The sequence below is a fragment of the Rissa tridactyla genome, chromosome 2, assembly GCF_028500815.1.
Source record: "Rissa tridactyla isolate bRisTri1 chromosome 2, bRisTri1.patW.cur.20221130, whole genome shotgun sequence".
NCBI classification, from domain to species: domain Eukaryota; kingdom Metazoa; phylum Chordata; class Aves; order Charadriiformes; family Laridae; genus Rissa; species Rissa tridactyla.
In genome coordinates this window covers 113317732-113341130 of record NC_071467.1, presented here as the reverse complement: position 1 = coordinate 113341130, position 23399 = coordinate 113317732, and the positions used below count along the sequence as shown (strand labels likewise).

Sequence of the window (23399 nt, the reverse complement as noted above, 5' to 3'; positions counted from 1 at the left end):
GAAAAAACGTACTCAGCTGAGTACTGATGAGGGAGAAAATGGCCAGTGCCATATCCGGCAATCACTTTCAGTGGTCAATAAAAAACAGTTTATCAGACATGAAATGTTAGAAACAGTACAGGTTTGCCACTTTAGGAAATCTGTTTTGCAGTAGCAGGCGTTATATGTCAGGAGCAAGTTATGTCTAAACGTCAAACATGGTAAGTAACATATACCCATATGAGCACATTTCCTCTATAGCTCAATGCAGAACCAGCAAGACAATTTACCTGGTGACCTATGAAGAACCTCAGCCTTACCAGATTTTGTAATTGCAGGACATACTACCAAAATAGTTCATGTAGCTGCATCACAAAAGAGTATGTATATATGTATGTATATATACATACACACACGTATGCATCAGCCAAGATGTATTCTGCAAATCCAAAACAATGGTGCATCTGCTTTTCATTGTGGTCTGTACAGTATTGAGAATTTCCACCTCTGGAGGCAGCTAATGAATGACAGCACTTCCTGAGATTAAGCTTTTGCTTTTGCTTTGTTAGTTTTATACCTCAGTTGCTAAAGCAAGAAACAAAACGGTGACTTGAACTATCCTAGGTCCATAAAATACTGATGTTGGGATACTCACAAGGAGAGCCAGGTTATATGTTAGTTCAACAATGCATTGAAATTATATGAAAGAACATCTCTTTAGGGTCTAGTTTAAAAAACAAACAGCAAAATCGTACTCCAGTAGATACAGCCAAGTGATTCTTACAAAACAAACCAGTATTTAAGAAATGACAAGACTGGCTTGTACAGTATCCCTGACTGATCATCAGTGGTCTGTTATTAGAAAATAGAGATTGGGAATCTGTATTCCTGCATGAGATGTGGACTGCTGAGGCTTGTTACCACTCATCACCTGATGGCTCTATTACCATCTGTATGGGTTCAACCACCATATGTTCAAAAGGAACAGTGCTGCTCTCTGCTATCAAACTGGAGTTATTTATTTATTTAGGGAGAGATTTATGAAGCTCTGAGTGCAACTAACCAGATGGAAACCAAGAAACCTTCCTTCATCCTCATTCACCCTCAACAAGGGAAAACATTCACTCATTCCAGAGATGATGCTCCCCCTGCAACTTGTACTACATCCTGAATAATTGCTGGTTCTGCTGGGTAGCCCTTTCAGGAAACTGCAAATCAGATTCTGGATGAGCTACAATAAAGTTTTCCACATAGCTCACAAATGCAGCATTCAATACACTAGCAATGGTCTGTAGGTAGAAGATAAATAAAAGTAAACATAAATTAGAAATCAGAACTCTACTTCCTGGATTCACCTAAAAGACTTAATTCCAAATAGAATTATAAATATACAGAAAATGCAAATTGGTATACTAATATACGTGAAGTGGTACAAGCATTTTCACTGCACCCTTTACAGTGCACAAAATTACTTTGAAATAACATTAAACTATGCTATAATTTATGAAATCACTTAAATCACAGCGTGAAATTTGGCATGGTTTTCCGAGAAAACTGAAAGTAATCTACCATTCATTTTTCCAATGTTTTGTCATTCTTTTCTCCCTGGAAACAACTCTTTTGGTACTTCAAAAGATCTGGAGTTGGTCATACCTCAGTGCTGTCCTGAGTAACCAATGGGCAGCACATGACTGCAGTGGGATCAGTCATGACTCCGTACTTGTGTCCCAGGATTTGGAAATACGCGTGTTGGTACACACCGCTTTATACACACAAGGTCCTGAACTGAAAGCTCAAGACCACTTTCCTAGCACTAGAAATGCCAAACCGTAGTATTTTCTCATTTTTCTTTTGTTGTTTTTTTTTTTGTAAAGCAGAAAATTAGCTCCATCTGAGCAGCTCGGCTATTTAGGGTAGACTGTCTAGGGTAAACAGAATGTCAAAAATATTTTTGAAAGAAGTGTTTGTTCAATGAAAGATGAAATAAGTAAAAACAAATTCTTCATCTGCTATGAATGAAGAGGAAGGGAAAAACAGATATTATCAGAGCATGTAATTAAGCTCCAAACGAAAGGATATTGTTTTTCCTCATCACGACTGTTTTGTTAAGATGCACTTCAGGGGCATAAAACCACAATGGGCATGCCATGAAACGTGAGGCCTCTCTGGAAACAAATTCCCATTGTGTGATCAAAGGAAGATAAGTGCTGAGGCGTGAGCCTGGTCAAATTTATGAAACAGCTTTGCTTCCCACACTAAACCACAGGCTTGCAGCTTTTCTCCATGGGTTTACAAAAGCCTATGATAAGTGAAAACCTTTATTAATACTTTTTTTTTATTTTTCAAAAACACTACTATATTCATGAGATACACTCAAAAAGATCTTTCTGATCAATTTTATGTTGTTGCACCTTCCTTCAGAAGACACTGACTTTCTGTACTGTTACTGCACTGGCCTATATTCTGTGCCATTACATCTTATGCTGGTGAAAAGCAAACTGGACAAAGCTGTCGTAACACATGTTTTTACATACTATTTCTGGATTCCTTCAGCTCAGGTTCTGTAATAATTTGACATGCCAATATGAAACTGCTGAGCTTCATTTTTCAAATCTAGGTGCCTATGTATGATGATGTGCCCAGTGAATCTGAGGGACTTCTTCCACTGATTTTAATAGGTCTATGAGCATATTCTTCATTGCATCAATACACAGCACTTGCAAAATAATCCATTTTGCAGTTGCATAGCTAGTCACCTAAGTTAAATTATTCTTTCTTCATTAATACAAATAATATGCTTACATACTTTTCAAGCTCAAGGGCTGGGGGACCATGGAGTGGTAGTGCACACTCTCCCTTGTCTTTTCAGTGAGGTCTGGGTTAGGTACTTTGAGATTACATCCTAAAAGATCACATCAAATCATTTACCTGCCTATCAAATGAGAAGTTTCAATATTAATTTAGCTGCATATCAAGAGAGCCATGCATAAAACAACGGAGATCACAGAAACAAAAGGAGTATTGGCAGAAAACATGTTAATCCTTTAGTAAGTCACAGAAGGAATTTATTTGGAAAAAAAACCACAAACCTTCTCTGGAGATGATCAGAAAATATCTGGAAAATACTTTTTCTTCATAAATTAGCACTTCATTAAAATGGAAACATTTCAAGCTCCATTAAATTTTGGACAGGCTGCGGTTTTGTCTATTCTCTGGCTAATTCTGACAGAATTAGAGACGGCCCAAGTCACAAACCTGACCTTTCAACTACTGGAAAAGGGCATTTCTCAAAAATCCCATTTTAGAAGAGAACTTTTGAAAACGTTGACCCCACAATTTGAAAAGCTTTTAAAACCTCTGCAGAATGCACCTGTCACCCCTTTGGCTTTCTATGACTTTTGCTTTCAATTTCACACTTCCAAAATAAACAATTTTCATCAGCATATATGGCAACCCCAGCCAGTCTGTAGGGGAAGAACATAAATTTAATGAATGGTGGCCGTTAAGGATGCCCTAAACCAATACATAAAAGCAAGCTGCTTATTCCAATCGGCCAAACATACACTCATAAGCCCTCCAATGGGTGAGTAATTCTGTTTCTAATGATGGATGAAGGGTAACCTCATGTCACATAAATACATGGAAGACAGACTTCCTCCTGGAACCTTCTCAGGAATAGCAATATGTATTACAGCATTTTTTTTGCTATAATATTTATTGTAGCAGTTATTTCTTACAGCATTTTCTATCCAAGGGGGCTCATAGTCCAGTGCTTACAACCCAATTTACATACCATGCGCACAACTCACGCTGGAACACAGCGGCTACAAGGCATGTTGCAACATCATTTTTCTTCTTGTACTGTTTGTTTTTGCTAAAGCTGCTCTATTCAGCACAACACACAGGCTGTCAGTATATTTACACAGCCATACAGGATTTCCTTCCTAGCTGCATCTCGCAGGGAAGCCACCACCCATTCTGCTCTGGTCGTTTTAGCTGGTTTGTTTATTATAGCTAGGAAAAAGTCTGTTTTTTCAAACACCCTTGCTGTTACTCAAATGTCTGCTCCACAGTTTTCACTTGGTTCCTGTTACAGCCTAAACAGGGCTTCAGAAGTACCATTCCCTCTGCAGAGTGACAATCAGATGGGTAGACATCAGCTCAGGACCGGCAGCTGCTTTGGTATGTCCGACAAGATGTGTGTTCCAGTCAGCCCTGGTCCCTCAGCACTTTCAGGTTCTTCTTAAAAGACCAGAGTGCTTTTCTCCCATACAAAGTATCAGAGGAATGGATTAGCAGATTTTAAAGGGTAGGGAGGTGTAATCTTCTACAGAACACCTTCTTTAGAGTTTCCCCCAGAACATCTTGAGGAAACAGATGCAGTTCAGCTTCTTAACAAGTAGCTACAGACAGGCTCAATAAAAACGTGCTATTTGCTACAGAAACCTGATGGAAAAGACATTTGCTGTGCTGAGAAAACAGAGTGAGGCATTGAAGTCTAGCATGATATGTAATAAATATATTTTTAATATTAAACAATATTTGGAAATAATAGCTAACAGAACACTCTTTGACTGCATTTTGCTTTTCAGTATTGGATTGCTGGAAAGGAAAACTGGTTTCCCACTGCTGTCCCAGAGCTGTGGCCATAAAAATAAAGTTTATTGCAGAATACTCTATTCCTTTTTCTCTTATGGTTTCAGGTTGTGTCATTACAGTTACTCATATGCAATACATAAATACCTTCTTTACACTAAGATACTTTTAATTCTCTTCCTTCAGAAATCTCTTTCCTCCTCCCCTCAACACAGGACATCACTGCATGGATAGGGTCAGATTTTGGTACCTCCTATGACAGCTGCAAGATTTTACACTGGAGACGCTTTGAAGGGGAGGCGATGAGCAGTCACTCTGTTCTGTGCTGCCAAAACCTCACACGTTTATTCTTAAAGAAAAATGGATCTGAAAATAGCCATGACTGAAAAGATAAACGCCTCTCCTCTGCTCCTTCAGCTTCTCCCAGCACTACCTTCACCAAGTCCCCAATATACTCCATGGCTCCCTTTTCCCTACTCCTAAGTTGCCACCTGTAGTTTTAGGCTAACAACATTCACACTCCTACGAATAAGGCCAGGCCAACCACTAAAAGGACCATTTGCAGCAATACTAGCACACACCATTGCAGCTGTTTCTACAAGCTACCTTGTAATGTCTACCCCAGAAAGTTTAATCTGCACATTTTGCTTTGCCAGGTCCAGTCTTCGGTATCACTGTGATGCATGTTCTCTCTGGCAGAGGTGGAATAAGCAAGACGTGAGAAGTCCCACAGGCAGGTTTCCAGCCTCAGCACTGGAAGACACCCATAACCATCCTAGGTAGGTGTTTCCATGCTGGCAAGGAGCTAGGGTTTTTTTTGAAGCAATTTTGCTCAGGTTACAGAGAAGATTTACCTCAAGTCAGAAAACTGCAGAAAAGTTGGTTGGAAGGGACCTCTAGAGGTCGTACATCCTCATGATACAGGACTGTTGCCAACAACAGGTAAGGTCAGCTGGGACCTTATCTAGCCAAGTCATGAAACCCAAAATGGCAAAGCACAACATCTCTGCACAACTCATTCCCATGCAGCATGAACTGCCTACACAAGAAAGTTTTTACAAATCTCTGGTCTGAACCTGCCAAACCACAGTCCATGACTCTTGCCCCACATGCCATCTGCCACAAGCAGGAAGGGTTTGGCTCCTTCATCCCACAATCCCTACAAGAAGTTAGGGTGTGTTTATATGCAAGCTGGTGCTAAGGAAGGTAGACAAGCCTTAATTAAGCCTCAGATTAATTAATTAATTAAGCCTCAGATTAAGCTGTTAACTGAAAACAAACCTTTTTCTTTCCAGAATAAATGCATTCTAACTCTTCTTCACCCCAATACAGCATGGCACCCTGGTCTTCAGCCCAAGACTCCAAGGACACCTTTCACTACAACAGAAGTACTCAAAAAAATAGAATACAGGAATCACCACCATGTCCCACCCTCCCAAATCTTTGCAAAACCTTCCAGATAGGAGTTGGAAGGCTTTAAAGTCTTTCTGCCATCACCCACTTTCAAGCAGTCCTACCCTACCCTCTTCTTCTCCAGCTCATAGTGGAGGGTTTCAACTTGCCCAGCAGCATCGTTGCCATGGGCAGCAGCACCTCAACAACAGGAAATAACGAGGCAAACCCAATCATATCTGGTCAGAACGACAGTGAAGTTTCTAAGTTACACATGCAGATTTGCTTGGTTTGAGCACTTTGCATGAATGGCCATATATTAGGTCGTTTCCTAGGCTGAGTATTAACATTCCAGGCTATTTGTTATTTATCAAAGTGCAGTGCTCCCAATTTGAGGGCACACGAATAAGTTTTCAGAAGAGAAGGAGGATTCCAAGAAAAGCAAAATCAGAGCAGACCTGGTTAGCTCTTGCCAGCACAGGCTGGTTTTCCTATTAGTCATTTGGCATGCAGATTTGGCATCCTCAAAGCTGGGTGCAATCTTTTAACTGGGTAATTCTAGTGATTCAAATGCATCCCAGGTGAACGCTAAATTGGAGTAGCTTGTGCAGTTCCTGAGCTCACAAAAGTGACCTCAGCAAGCAATTCTCTTGATGATAATGTAATCTGAGCTAACTTCCTATGCACACAAATGCTCTAACCAGCACACGTTTGAAAGCATATTATATATAGTGATGGACAAAACTATACCTTACAATATATAGCTCTCTGTACAGCTTTTGGCTCTTAAAACGTTACAAATTCATGAAAAGCACTTAAAAACAGTCAGACCAAGCTGGTCCGTTTAGCAGAGAGCCCTGTATGTGCCCATGTCTAAAAGCAAGAGGCTATGGAAGAACAAGCACAGTGTTATTTTGCTGATATATTTCTGCAGCTTCCAGCTTTCATATTTGCCATTTCACTACCATGTAAACTCTCATCATTTATAACATCCCAAACAGTAAAATCCACAGATTAATCACACGCTTCATGAGAACATACTTCCCTGTTTGTTCTTTTCATTGCTCTAAATAGTTTAGTATGATAAGCAAACTTTAGCTATTTTGCTATTAGCAAACACCTTGCTATTAATTTCTAGCAGATTATTTCCCTGATCATTTATGCATATGCTGAATACCACTGGCCCTAGCACAAGGACTTGTGGAGTTTTCTCCACCAGGAAAACAAACTATTTATTCCTCCTCTCTGTTGACTACCTTTTAATTAGGTAGTAATGCTCAGGCACCATTCCTCTCAGACCTGGGCAACCTACTTTGTGAGCCTTTGGTGAGAAAACTTAATAAAAGTCTTTTGTAAGCCCAGGTAGATGATCTTAACCAGATCTCCCCATCAACATGTCCAGTGACGTCTTCAAAGAGCTGCAGTAGATCTGAGAGACAGCACTTAATACTGCCTTCCCACAGACATCCTGTTTATTTCAATCCAGTGTGTCTGTGTGTCATTAATTGTATTTTTTCCAATAAGTCCACCTAATTTAGTCAGATGTGATTATTTAGAAAAAGGCATTGCCATAATCTTGCTAACAATGAAGTCAATTGTTTAGTGCAGATAGTAATAAACGACTCCCCTTTTTTCTCTTTCTATGAAAAAGAAAATGCTCTCTACACAGAGCTAGCATAAACAGGAATAATGTGGGAAAACGCTGATAGGATTCTTTAGCACAAAACACGTGGGGCTGGAAAAATGACCGTATTCAAGACAGGTACTTCTCTAACATCAGAATCCATAGCATGTTTTTGTAGTTTTACATGCAATAATAATAAAAAGAAACCACCCTGTTTTCTTTAGAGATACCACCTGTGTTGTTTCTTAATAACTGAAGCTTACACAGCCCTTTAGCTAAAGAAAACCCATTCTGTGCAGACTTGATGGATTTGACAACATCCTGTTTATTTCAAACAGGACTTCAGAGTGTCACTGGATAAAGATTTGAGACCATTTGTTCAACATTTTACTATACAAATGTGGAAACTGTATTTGAATATCTTAAGCTTTTTTGACAGTTGTGGCTTTTAATTTGCCAAGATAACATAAATAACAGCCATAAAAATAAACAGTCTAATGCTCCAATCGCAAATACAGCTCTTACTGCTGTGATTACTGTACACTGACTGACAAGTTTTTAGGACCTGTCCCTTGCTTTTTATTGATTATTCCTCAACTGCAGGACAAAATCCCTTACTGGCTTCCCTAGTCCGCACAGATTTTGTTCACCACGAAGATCGAGCGAAAGGTCAAAAATACAGACTAATCGCAGTCAAAGCTTGGACTCTGCAACCTGAGACCTAATCCTCCTCCAAGCCAATCCCCCGAAACATTCCTGTGGACTTCAGTCGTGTCTGGAGAAGTCCGTAACTTCTCAGACTTGACTCTGGTTCAGTTTCATCTCCAAGTACAGTTACAGCATGCTGTAGACTTATATAAAACGTGTGTATAACTCCTGACTGTTAATTCCCCCCCCCCCTTTTTTTTTTCCGACAGCAGGGGAGTTTCTTCCCCTCTCTTTCCTGACCTGAAAGCAAAGCATTTCACAGAACACACCTCCAAACAGCAAAACCTCTGGCACACAATTAAATAACTCGCATCAGCACTTCCAGCTCTAAAAATGTGCTAAAAATGCTAAAAAAAAAGGAAACACAAGTGATGTGTAAAGTTCACCTTTAGCCTGATTTATCCCGAGATTGAATAACTGCATCCTGGCGAAACAATAGGCATTTTCCTAGGATCACCAAGCACAAGGGACAGAACTTAAACTTCACCTCTGGTCTATTTGATGAGGTTTATTATCCCAGAAGAAAGTGATATCAGACACCCCTCCCCAAGTTACTAACAAGAAGAATCTGACAAAAGCAGTATTTCAGGACAGTTAGTAAAACTACACAAGTTCAGAAACAGAAAAAGATAATGTGAAGATAATTTGCCACGTTCTGAGGGGTTTTTTTAACCTTCCATATGACATTTTTTCTGAACATAACTACTTTTCTGCATGTGGCTTTAGTCCTACCACGTCATAAACAGTACTTTATTCTCTTTGAAAAATGAAATAGTCCACATTGGTACTTGATTTGGACATGCAGCTTTACTTTCCCTGCCCCTCTCCACTATGCTTTTTTCTTTTCTCCAGTTTTGTCTACTGTAATTGGGAAGGTGAAGGCGTCTTGCCCTGTATGTGCGCTGAGCCCATTACCACAGGAATTCAGATTCTGTGTACCTCTCAAGATCTTTCTGCACTAAAGCTGATACTGTTGTCGTCATCCTTCTAGTCTGGATGTAAAATGTCTGTGTTTGCATTTTGATTTTTCAATGCCATCTTACATAAATGAATGCCATGCTAGAGTGTAAGAGAGAAAAAGGAAAAACAAAAGTTCAGCTACACACCTAGACAGCAATAATTTACCCTGAAGTTTCAAGTCAGCAGCACAGTCATCAGATTGGCAGTTCCTCTCAAAAACAGTCTGTGAAAAAGAGAGAAAAAGAATTATTACAGCATGAAAAGAGTAAGATCAAAATTCAAAGGAAGAACATACTCATATGAAAAAAAAAAAACAAAACAAAAACAACCAAACCCAAACCCCACATCATCAAAATCTGTGACGCAGGAATATATGGTGTAAGTGTTAAGGAAATTCAAGGGCAGGCAAATCTCGTCTTTATCAGAACTATTTTTATTCTCTTCTAACTGAAGAAGTTTCACCAAAACCAGGCTCTCTCAGAGGTTTTACCTCAATCCATTCCTACTTCTTATCTGTCAAGAATTACTGCTCAGACATTTCTGGCACTCTTGTTTCTCTTCCTAACACACGTGCATGAAAATGAAACAGAAAATGAAGTATTTATGAAACTATTTTCAGTCCTAAGAATTGCAAGTAAGGAAATCATGCACCAACATATTCACTAGCCTATATTAAAGATAAGGAATTAAATTATTATTATTATTATTTTAAGATTTTGTGTATGGTAGGAAACACTTCCGCTATCCTGCGAGCAACAGAAAATTACAAAGACTGTTATGTACCAGTGATACCCTCAAATAATGGAAGCACTGTTTATCTTGTGAACTCTGGTAAAGACTATCATTTGGGAAATCTAATAGATTGATAAAACTAGGAACTGTGAAAGGACGACATACCACTAGACACGGGCATGCTATTTAAGCAGCAAAAAGAAGAGAAATACATGAGACATCTAGGAGCCTATGCAAATCTCTATGGTAGTTTGCCATAGCTAAACAAGGCAGACACCAGTGAGTGAAAGAAGAGAACAGGAACATGTTCCTTGCCTCCAAGAAACCTAAATCGTGTCAAGATCATGGTTACTTTCCCCTGCTGTTGAGAACAGAGACCAATACCTTTCTGAATAGATGACTAGACTTTTCAGGCTGGAGGATTCATTCTTTCGGAGTCATAATGCTCTTGAGCTTATCAAATATTCAAAGGACAAATACCGAAAATAAAGGTTGCCAACATTGTTCAGTTAGGAAACCTGACACTCCACTGGTCTCTTCCTTTAATATGAATATTCTTGTCTACAGGCTTGGCTCCATGACTTTTATCACCGAAGTAAATATATTTCAATCTTAAATGCAAAGACAGGGCAAATCTGTGCAGGACACAGATAACGGTCAGATAGGGTTAGAGAGAATCGGGGGTCGAAGCAGGGGTGGAAAGAGTTAATACATTTTTTAAGAGCTCTGCCCAACTGTATCAGCATTGTAGAAAGACTTTGAATCTTAACCCCAGAGGGCATAGCGATTTCTAGTCCTTGTCTCTCAAGGAAGACTCTTGGCTAAGGAGGCGGCTTGCTCTCCTTTTTCTGTATCAACAGAGCTCTCCAAAAAGCAGTGGACCTTTACGAATTTAATTGGTGTTGGACTAGCAGACATCAAACTCTGCTGTCGGTTGTACTGAGTTTCAAAATGAAGAAAAAAGGGAGGTGCCAGTTCATTGGGGGTTATTTAGTTTGGCCGTTTTATTTTCCTTTCACAGAATCTCAGAAGTGGAAATTGTTGAGGATTTAAACACAAGGGCTGAACTTACCCTTTCTCCTTAATAAAGACTACCAAACCAAAGGACAAGAATAGCCCTGAGACAGGAACCAACACAAGGTATCCCTCTCAAAACATGGCACATTTCATTCTCAGTATGGTCTCAAAAATCCTCAGAATTAATCCTCAACCACCATAGCAGCTATATATAGGAAAGACTGTTTGACCTTCAGAGGAGAAAGAAAAATAAACTGTAAAAATATTATTGCTTGACAGTTTCCCTATTTGCATTGCAGAAATCTTGGCAAAGTGAACACAGCGATCAAAGATATGACCTGCACGTTTCAAAGAATAAAGTACTGTAAGTACATTTAAGTAACTATGTAATAATTCTGGAATTTTCTTACTAAATCTATAGTTGCCATTCTTCAGAAAGACTGAACAAATACCTCATTTTCTATAACTACTGAGTGTGTATCTCTTCCAACATATCATGCACTAGACAGCAAGCTACTTCGAAATACATTCAGAGTATTTCGTTATTCCATAGAAACCCAAGGTCCTACCAGACTGGGATGGGAGAAAGAAATAAGGATGCTGAGTCTCCAGATCCATAACTGTGTAGGAGCAAACCCGTTGCTTCTGCGGAGGATCTGGAACCTGTTCGGTGGGGAGAAAGGATTTCCACTCCAGCCAGCTGCTAGGACCCATCGATGCAGCCACAGCTGGTTCAGCAGCCCCCTTCCATTGCACGCTAATAACATCTATGGATTATTTTCCTATTTTCTGCTATTTCCCTGGTCCGATAGATGTTGCCATGACTCTGCTCCACCTCCCCTTTTTGCATGCCTCAACCCTGTAGCTTCTAGCAGTCAATCTACTTCCTCCATTTTATTCTCTGCTATCTTGAACCAACCTTTCCAGTTGACTAATTCCTGCTTGTTCAAATCCCTCTTAAAGAATTAAGGAGTAAACACACTGTAAGTCATCATAACATTTGTGAACACTGCTTATATATTCTGTTACTGTGCCCTTACTTGGTCTACTTGGGCTGTAATTTCTTTGGGCCAGAAACTGCACCTAACTGAACACTGGATGTTGTTAGAGCAGGAGTCCCTTCCTGGGATATGGACAGATTCTACTACAATATAATCACTAATTTTAACTCCAAGCAGTCTTTAAAGTGGGATTTTCAGTTTTAAGTTCAGTTGATTCTTACTGGATTCTACTTGTATCATACCAAGTACATCACAGCTTTGAATACGTGTATCAGAGATGGTGAGGAAATTTCTTTACATAAGAAATACATAAAAGAAAGCTTACAAGATGGCGGGGAAGGGGCAAAAGTGGTCCTGAATGAGAAACACAGCTGTATCTCTTATCTCAAGGCCACCACACTTTTGTCTGGCATTTCCAGGGGAGAAATAGGTGTTTGTGTGCTCAGTAGCAGGGACAGGATAACCTCAACATTTCTAGGACACATCTTTACTGTACAAACACAAAGCTAATGTAAAGGGCACGCAGACTGAGTCGGTCAGACTTCCTGCAATCACCAGATCTACATCAAAACACAGAGCAAATTTAAGTGTTTCCAGGGTCCATGATTCTTCTCTGCGCTCTCTGCTGCACAGAAGCCATGCACCTATGGGGAACTGCTCCATAGCAGTTCCCACCAGGACATCAAACATCTTGGGCAAGCGCAGTTTTCTCAAATTCTGCCTGGCCTCTTTTCTGGGTGGAAAAGATGATGCTTCTTAGGAGGTCAAGGAATGAAAGGTTAGTGGAGATGGATGTGGCCCATGTCCTCCAGAGGTTAAGCCAAAAAGCCTGCATTAAGACATACTCCTCATAAAGAGTGAATGGACATATGTATGCAATTAAATGTACAGTAAGGAGAAACCTAGAGCCAGCTGATAAGGAAGAGGACGTGTCTAAACAGGCATTCAGACAGAGCCTCAAAGCATGTACCTTTGCATCTACTTTGCCTCTTGAAGAGAGGTAGTGGATTAAATTCCATATTTTGGGATAAAGGCCAGGGGTAAATGTACAGTCCTCTGTTGCAGGAAGGAGGATGAATGCCTAGTTCCTGCATCCTAAAGCATCCTAAGCACAAAGCTGCCGGATAGTGGGGGTGAAGATATTCTCCTTTTCCTTCCTTCTGATGGTGGACTGATAAGAAGTGCTGCTAGGGTGTAAAACAAGCAAGGAGGAGCCTGGCTTCGGCCTAACGGTCACAGTCGCCTTCTCAGAGGAAGGCAATCTGGGATTACAAACTTGTCTTGCTAAATGGCTTCACTTTCTTTCAATGGCCATCTAAAATTAAACCTATTTAAGTTACTGGGAGTAGGGAAGATAACAGGAAACACAGAAAAAAACCAAACACACACCTGTGTTTATGGCACCCCTGCCCACAGAAAATACTGGAAATCATCCAATAAACAAAGAAAAAAAAGTATTCCAAGACATTCAACTTCTCAAAATTCAGGGAAGCACATGGAAATTTCCAGTTGTAGCCAAAATGTGCAATCAGGACTTTGAGAGGTTGTCAGTACTGTGTTCCAGTAAGACTTGTGCCCACTCTTTCACAGAAAAGTGACAGCTGAAAGACAATGTTTGAAGAGAAGGGCAAGAAACAGGATTCTCAAAAGAACCCCAGAAATCATTTAATTTTATGCTCTGGATAAGAGAATAGTGATTTGCACTGGATCAGGTGTTTAACTACTTCCTCACACATCAGGCCACAAAAAGTTGACAGCGCATCTCCTAAAAGGCGACAGAGCCGGCCTTCAGGAATCAAGGATCCATTCCTTTAGCTTCATGAACTGGGCTGTGTACTTCAGCAGGATAACTTGGGTTATGCAAAATAATCTGTGTTAAGAATGCACTATTCCAGTCTCTACACTGATTTCCTGTAAACTGTCACCATACCCTATGGTATGTGCAGGGATGACTTAGCAATTAGATCATGCTAGTAACACAAAAGCACTTCCATTTAAAGGATGTAGGATAAGGGGGTTTGTTAGCCTAATAATTCTTTATTTTTTAGATCTTGATGATATATGGCTATTACCATGTTATCTGGTATATCTGGGTTCCTGGGTCCTTATTTAGGGACCAGAATACACGATCCAATTTTCAAAAGCACTGAGCTATAAGCAAATCTCACTGCCTTTTCTAGAAACTATTTCCTGTTTTATAGCCTTACAAATCAATCACTTAGATATTAATGTGCCTAAACAGAGAATCACAGAATCATTTAAAGATGGAAAAGACCTGTATGGATAAAGGAGCCCGATTTTAGACCTTCATTTATTTTTCTTTAAATTTTCAATTTACCTGCAAAATAAAGCTATTATCTACAGACCTATTGACCACAGAAAAAGAAATAGTGACTGACTCTCTCCAGACATTCTGTGCTTCACTATACTACTCATGGAAACGGTCCATTCAGTATCCCGCTGAGCCAAGTGCAAAATGGCTGAATTAAATTCCCACTAGAAAAGCAATTAATATTGTGAAAAACTTTCCAGGATTTCATCAGATGTGCTGGCTAAAAGAAGAACACATGATTTCCACAATACTCTTAGTGAGTGGTGGAGCAAACACACAACAAAGGCAGGAATACCGGGGGAGCGATAAGTGTTCAAAAGACTCCTGCTATGAAACCAAAGAGCCGTGCCAGTACTGCATGGTGCAGGGGAACAAGGTTAGCTAACAAGCTCCCCCAGCATAACACAGACTTCATCAGAGCATGTCTTCAGGCAAAGAAAACAGATGCTCATTTATAGTGCATTAGTGTAAGAAAACAGAACCTGACCAGTAATAATTCTTTTACCATGCTAGTAAGGGTGCAACTACGTAAGTCGAACTTCTCCAGCTGGGGAAGGCTACAAGGGAATTCATCCACTTTATTAAGTGGAAGGCTCTGGGCCTACGGCTCATGCCTACCGCATTGCCACCTGTCAAGACATCTAAGGCCAAATGCAAACATTTCTCACCTATTTCAGCTGCATCCTGCTTTCAGTAATTGTTAAACAACTACAGCTTGGGCTGGAGCACCAAGCTAAAAAGGAGAGAGGACACTCAAATATAAGGGGAACAGAAACTCCCAAATGAAATCAGCTGTTTAGAAAAGATCAGGCATGAAACCTGTTAGCTATTGAAGGCAAGCATAAATTAATAAGCATATGTATTACTTATTCTTCACAGCAGTGAGTAGATTTAACAGTGCAATCTTTTGTCCTCATATTCTCCTGGGGTGAAGAATTACAATTGGTGGCAATAGCAATACGCCCCTAGCCTTTCAGAGCTTTATTAGATTTCTAGTCTGACTCACTCATTTTTCAGGCTGAGGCAATTTTTTCTTTTTAAAAATCATTAACGGTTCAAATCATCCAAATAGTGTTCTCATTTTACAAGACTTCAGGCCTTATAAATTCATAGAACAATAGATGGGAAAGACCTATTGGGTTAATTGTCCCATCTCCCAATACCATTATAGGACAGATTTCTGTAACACATTTCTCAATATATTTCCTGTCTTGTCTTAAATGGTCTTCCATTTATTTTGGATGAATATAGAATAATTCGATTATATCATCTCGGGAGGGTTCTTTAATGATATTTGAGAATATTTTCTACTCTAAACCTCCTTATTTCTACTACCAAAAGTAGAACCGTATAAGATGAATCTTTCTCACGGGATGCTTTCATACTTAAACATCTTAACACAAGAGTCAAAACCTTTGTTACTCATCACACAATTGTGTAATTAAAAATATAAAAGCATAATAACAATGACAAATTAAAAACAGATGTGACAGCTGTTTTGTCAGCTGGAAACACAAAAAACTCTTCAAATCATCAGATAAGGAATTTATGTCTACCTTTAGCTCATTTAGACCCCCAAGGATAGGTGAAAGTCCTCTTCTGTAATCCACCTGCACTTCAGTGATTTTGTATTTATGAATGCAAATTTGAACTGACAAGGGGTTTTGTGGCACTGAGGTATTCTGAACTGAACGAACTAATACTATCATATTATCTGCTCTCAAGATTTTAGGTATTCCAATTAAGCTCTACTGATCCCTCGCATAACTGCTGAAATATATGAACAGAGCTAATGGAGCCTGGCTTCCTGAAGGTTGTCACCTCTCTCTGTGGCTTTTTAAGTATTACAATTTATTCTTTTTTTATAGCTCCACGCATAAGCAGAAACTCCTTTCTCTACCTGTTTATTTGAAGAACCTGCAAACTAAATCATATAATTCATGTCCTACCACTTAAGATAGTCTGACCCTTCCCCTAGCACATATGCCAAGCCACGAAGGTCTATATATCTCTGTGCGTGTGTTCGTGTGTATGTTAGCATACGATATTGGCTATTGTTCTTTAGGAAGCCCATGAGATCTAAACCCGGGGATTAAACCATGTCTTACACATTCTCAGTTATGTTGTTTTTCCTTTACTGTTAAACAGGGATATGAATAAGTTGGACAATTACTGGCCAAGCCTGTCATTGCTTAAGAGCGTGCATATAGAAACATGCATACCATAAGAGACACTGATTTCCACTCATTCTTACTTCAGCAAGTTTGCTAATTATAAACATTTCAGAGGTACAATACATCTGGACACCTGCTGTTCTTGTTCAGTTCTGAATCTCTTCCAGACTTGTAAATCTTTCCTCTTTATTGCCATTCAACAGCAAAAAAGCAGGCAAATGCAATACTCAGCCCAATCCAGTACATGCTCAGGGTGGGTCCTTTCCAGATTTCCTGGCATGAACAGCACCCAGTCCCTGCCAGTTCAGCACCGCCTCTGACCAAACTTGTCTAGAGCAAAAGACAGACACCACCAAAGGGATGGCAGGAGGAGTGGAAGTCATCACTTTCAGCAATCACACTCCAAGCGAAGGCAAAACAATGGCAATTAGGCAGGAAGCGCAGAACACGGTGGATCTCTGCAAGAATAAATGCAGAAGATAATTTGGGAGCTTGCCCTGCCCAAGGAGGAAAGAGTTTAGTGGCAAGACATTTCATCTGGAACATGGCAACTAGGCTGACGCCTGCAGTCTCCCAGAGACTTCCTATGTGTCTGCGCATAAGTCAATCTTCAAACTTTCCACCTATCCAGCTACTGACAGGTATGCTAAGGGTACTGAGGCTTCAGCTGTACCAGTAAATTAAACTGCCCTGGCCTCTAAGACAGGAGCATCCTAACTCCTGACCCATAGACCCAGGAATGGTTTGCAGTAGTTGGCATAGGCTAAAATCATGCCAAGGGCTGTTCCAGCAGCTTACCAGGGTAGAGATGTCACTCCAATGCCTAGAAATGCTCGGGACACACGTCAGCGTGCTGGCAGAGACATGACCTGACTCAAGCAGGCACACCGAGATCTCTGCTCTGGAGAAGGCACCACTGACAAACCTGGACCATGCTGTGTGTATGAACACTACATTTCAGCCTGTCCAGATCTGTCATTGTTTTGTCCTCAGTATCAGTGTGTATGTTTTAAAATAGAGAATGGCATTATTTGTGCAGCAGATCAAAAATCACTGAAGGTATTCATGTTTCAGCTCCATAAAAATCCTCCTATACTTTCTCATACCTGCCAACTAAGGTAATTTATGTGCAAATATTTAACCAGCTTTTCAAACACAATTATTTTGAAAAAATAGTCCTCTGCTTTAAAAAGGTGAAGTTTATCCCGGAGACATGCAGCCGCAGTCATCCGGAGGCGCAGGACTGTACCCAAATTCTCACTGCAAGTCAGCGGCACAGCTGGGAACAGAACGTCCTAAACCTTTTCTGTCTCTTATAACTTACAAGCAATTTTATGGCAGACCATTCCAGAAGTCCTGAAGACACTGACGCAATTAAATCTACTGAGAATATTTTCCTATAACAAAATGGTGTCTCCATCCACATAACAGCAGGTGATTTTATTACAATATTTAGAACAGGCAAAATTCTAGCATACCACATTTTGAACTCTAAGATACATTACTGGATACTACTAGGAACAAATCCCCACTGTATTTGGCAGGAGATCTTTCTCCTTCTTGGTTGACATGTATTTATACAGTGGGTATACAAAAATAAATGTTATAGTACAAACCACTTACGACGAACTAAGCCAAACCAAGTTCTAAATACACATTAATTTCCCTGAAGTAAGAAGACTTATTAGTTTTTTCCAGCGGATGGAGGTAGCAACTGATTCGGGAGGCAACAAAGAAGCTAATGGAAAGTCAACCTCAGGGTGGGAAGTTTTTAAGTTCATTATACGCACTCGAGAAGTAGAATGGTTTTTTCCCTCACCCAGTCTTGACCCATAAGAGATTTTCTGTTTTAGCAAAACTGAGCTGGTTAGCCACTTACAACTTGGAAAGCTGTCATCTTCTCCACACCACCAGTCTCCACCCAACAACTGAACAAGTTGCCGAGGCATCTATCGATAGACATGTACACTAACCCTTAAGTATTTGCTTTTGCTACCACAAATAATTATACCAAGCTATAGCAACCATAGCTTCTGGAAAGCATATACAAGAACCATGAAAATAATTAGGTCCATGAGAAATCGACTGTTATTTTATCCTGGGCCAAACAGTCCCTCAGGCCAGTTTAATTACATTATTACTTCATTTTGAAGTATCAGAGCCTCTTTCCTTAAAAAAAAGAAAAAAGGCTAATACTTGAAGTCTCACAAATGCATGCTTTTTCATTAGGAAATTTCAGGAAAGCAGTAAAGATCCTGGTCTTTAAATAAATCAGACATTCAAATTATTTACCATATTTGATTGTTTCAAGCACAGCTCATTTAGGAATACAGGCAGTCTCCTTCACTGAACAGTCAAGGTTTAGTTTTGTTGGTGGTTTTTTTTGTTTGTTTGTTTAAATACAAGCATTTTGCACTGCCTTACTTTAAAACTTGCATTCTTTTAAAATAAAGGTGACAATAAATAAATGCATTTTGAATTAAATCCTACATCCATGCACTCCTTTACTACTCTAGCTCTGCTTTGGTCTAAGTGACTAGGACAAGACCACACTGTTCTCTCACATGCAGTGTAATACGGATTTAAAGACTGAATATCCAACAAAATCCTTTCCTGTGATTATGTCATCAGGGAGGGATACACCTTCCTGCTGGTGGGTGTCCATGAACACTATTTCCAAACTAACTCCTTAATGCATGGAGCAAAGCACCATGAAGAACTTTGTATATAATCTTTAATTCTCATATCAAGAGGCCACTTGATGGCTTTCCTACCTCCTTGTTTGTGAGCCATAGGGCTGTACACTCTTGTTGGGAAGTCATGCGTGCATTCAGGGAACATCTGGTTCATGAAAAACAAACTGAAGTCCTAGTGAAAGTGATCACTTCAGCTTTAACGTCACTTTAGTTTAAACAAAATCACATCTAGATGACTATAAAGTCTACATGTATGCAATATGTGTGGCTTTTCAAGTAGGTCTAGCAGACCTGCAGTAAGACCTTGAAAGACGGACGTCTCTCTCTTTCCTGCCTTGTCATGACTCCCTCTCCCTTCTTCAGCTGTTCACTACTTTGGTTTCTTCTCCTGCATTCCTTCATAAAAACTAGACACCTGTGCTTTTTAGCAAAGTATCAACCTCTAACACTATCTCAATGGTGCCTCAAAACAACAGATGCAACATTTCCAATTTCAAAATGACACTTCTTACTGGATTAATAGGATCTAGCACTTTTGAAAACCACACACCACTGGCTGTATTTAAAGACTTCAGTACTAGCACTAATACTAATCTTGTCCACCTGCCCTCACCCATGCTGTATTTTCAGAAAAAAAAGCCCACTAAATCTGTCTTGAATTGGACTTCCAAAATGTAAGGCCCCTCCAGAATCATCAAGTTCTTTGAAGATGTAAATCCTTTATTACATAAACTTTGGTTCCCACTATCCCTTTTGGCCTTTAAAAACCATTTCTACTTGTGAGATGACAAGAATCCTGAAAGAGAATGCTACGCCCCGATTTTCCCATGAAATTGGTCTTTGAGGACCCCACCACCATGCCTCGAGGCTACTCTGTCAGGGCTATGCCACCATGACTTCCACACTAACTCTGAAGCTCTGCCCACTTCCTTAGCTGAAAGTACACTTGCAGGCACACCCCATGTCAAAATCCTTTTCTTACTAAGCTAAGTGAACAACATCTGGAAAGCAAATGGAAACGGATTGTTAAACTGGCTCCCTGTCATCCAAATTACACAAGAAAACAAGTCAGGGAAATTCCCAACATATTTTTGTTTCTTCTCTATAATCTCAGCATTTAGGTATTTTAATATTGATCTGAGATTATCCCTGCAGGGCAAGGGATCTTTTGAGTCTAAGCCCAGTAGTAAAGCATCCAAGCAGTTTTGTTCATGTAACACTCAGGTTTTCAGCACACTGCTCAAGTTCCAAAGTTCTCTACAAATTCCCATTATAATGTTTACAACAATACAGCATTCAGATATTTAACAGCCCTCTTCATAAAAATAAGTAATTCTTAGACACATCTTTTATTCACACATTTATAAAAATAAACCATACTTGAAGAAATACTCACTTCTCTAAGTACAAGGATTATAGCCAAATACATTTCAAAACAGTTGGGGGTATGACAAAGCATATCTCTGTAAGCATTTTAGTTAACTTTTGAGGAGCATTCAGGGACCAGGAATTTCAGCACAATAACGTAACCTTATGAGCAACATCAGAAAGTAATGTTACAGATGATGATGCAAACATCACTTAATAGATATGAACTTCGCAGGGTTAAAAACCAGATCTAACAATCCACTGCTAAAAGCCTCAGACTCCAGACAGACTTTTCACAGTTTCTTTTAAAAAAAGTTTCCTATTCATGCACAACGCCAACTCATAACTCTGTAAGCATGCTTTGGAAAACAGACTTGACTGCATGCAGCCCTGAGCAACTTGATCTAACTTTTAAGTTGGCTCTGCTTTGAGCAAAGAACTGCATCTACAAAGGTCCTTCCAGACTAAATTATCCTGCAATTCTGACACACAAGAAGTTTTGCAAGCCACAGAAGTCTGTTTTCCCTGTGGAGTCTCAAGCTTTACCGTTGGATGCACTAATGCCGACACAGTGGGAGTCTGAATTGTCCTGCAGGCTCCTTCCTTGCCAGACTGTGCTGCACCTACAAGGACTGTGCTCAAACTAGAGTCTTTCAAAAGGTCACCAGTGGGATCTCTCTCCTTGACATGACTGCCTGCTTTCACAAACCCTGAAGGCGTTTAATACCTTCATAGGCCCTGTCTCAATCACTCCCATCAAAACCAAAGAAAACTGGCCAACATTTTCCAAAGATAGAAGTGAGGTCAAGACAGACAAACAAGAAAGGCGGCATAATCACATACACTTTGTTTCATTAGGGAACAATTTGGGGCTGGGGGAGGGAACGATTTCTACTCTCTAAATGACAAGTGTTTCAAAATTAAGGGAATTCTCTTACTCACCGAAATTAAAGACAAAAGAGTTTTCTGCATTGCAGGGGAGAAAAATAGGATCCTAGTAAATATCTGGCTGCACCTACACTTACCTTTCTCTGAAACAAAGCCATCCCATTTGATTCATATTTGATACATGATTCTATGATTTTACCACAGCATGTCCTGCAATAACAGCAGGAGTGGGTTTCCCCTGCCACATAGCAGGATGTGAGGAACCCTCAAGAAAAGAGAACAGTGGGCCAGGAAAAATTTTCTTTATCTGTCCACTGTTATTCCCTTACAGAGAGGGGCAAGTGCCTGTGTCCTCTCCTAGAGCCAGAACTGCTCCTCCAGTGCTAACGAAGCCTGGAAGGAAAGCCAAGGCCAAGGCTTTCACAAGAATCTCCTACCAAAAGGCAAGAACCAGAAGGAGCAGGAACTTTCTTATCCTTTCCCTTATTCAGTCCCCTTCTTCACAGCACAAGCAAGCACTTGAAACAAGCAAGTGACCTCACCTTGTGCTGCCCAACCTTGTCTTTACTATGTCATGGAGGAGCACCGACATCAGCAACAGTAGGGACTGCACAAATGACCCAGAGCTTGGCAATCACTTTTTACGCCCAGTTCTGCTGTCAGTTCAGGATCAGACAGAGCCACAGACCATTTAGGGAAATAACATCGTCCAAACCTGACCTGATTCCTTTGTGCTATCTTCTGTCCTTTCTTCCAGCGGAGAATCGGCTTGAGAGCTGGTAGGTCCTTGTCCTCCTTTCTTCTTTCTATGACGTGTTCCCCAAGGCTGTATGCAGCTTCAAATACAATTGGAGATATGACGTCTTTGACTCTTTTCTGTAAAAGACAACAGAGATTTTTATCTATGCATACAGGCAAGTGAATTTTTATATAAAACAAATATACAATAACTGATTAATTTTTGTATTCAATACTGCAGACAGGAAGCAGGCTTCTCTACTCCTGTGCCAAACAGAAATAAGAACATTATACCAAAATAAGTCACAAAATTAAAAAAAGGTCAACAAAAATTAATTATTCTTTTGGGATCCACTTGCAGTCGTATTGAATCACTAGCATATCCACCACATGTATAAACCAACTATTTTTTCAATAAAATCAAGACATTTACTTGTAAAATAAAATAAATCAAGATGTGTATTCATTAGTCCTGCACAACATGGAATCAAAGAGTAAATCTTCATCTCTAGGGTTTCTAAATCCTGGTTTTTGATTGAGGTCACCTCCAGTGTGCTCCATTCATTAAAAGAAAACTCCATCTTGCTGTATCAATGAAATGAACGAATGGCTAAAGATACCAATTTGGCGATGAAACATGGCCACAGACGTGCAGGGGTCAAGAAAAGCCATCTTCCAGCGTGGTTCTGAAAGCAAAACTATCAGCTCCCTGCACTGTCAGCACAGTAAAACTTTCAGTATATAAAAGTTTTTCAGTTTCTAGGCTTCATACCAGATGAATTACAACGCAGGGTCAATATGAGCCAGCAGCGTGACCATGGGGCCAAGAAGGCCAACAGCATCCTGGCCTGTATCAGAAACAGTGTGGCCAGCAGGACTAGGGAAGTTATCATCTCACTGTACTCAGCACTGGTGAGGCCCCACCTTAAATAGCGTGTTCAGTTTTGGGCCCCTCAGTACAAGAGGGGCCTTTCTTCTGTTCTCCCAGTTACAGGCAGGGACACTGTAAGAAACAGACATGTGCAATCTATGAACACGTGGCTCCGTGGCTGGTGTCACCGCCACAGTTTTGGGTTTTTTGACAACGGGGTGACCCACATGGCACCAGGCTTGTTGGCGTTGGATGGGGCTCATCTTTCTGAAAGGGGGAAGAGGGTGTTTGCTCAAGAGCTAGCAGGGCTCATTGACCGGGCT

General features: G+C 40.1%; 1 protein-coding gene across 1 annotated transcript in view; it reads right to left on the bottom strand.

The window, feature by feature from the left end:
• The window catches only part of ITGA9 (integrin subunit alpha 9), a 233362-nt gene that overhangs the window by 89472 nt on the left and 120491 nt on the right, over positions 1-23399 (bottom strand). The window contains exons 16-17 of the mRNA XM_054190890.1: positions 22188-22343; positions 9406-9482 (exon numbers count right to left, since the gene is read on the bottom strand). Of these exons, the coding sequence (XP_054046865.1) occupies positions 9406-9482; positions 22188-22343 (233 nt within the window). The remainder of the gene's footprint in view (positions 1-9405; positions 9483-22187; positions 22344-23399) is intronic.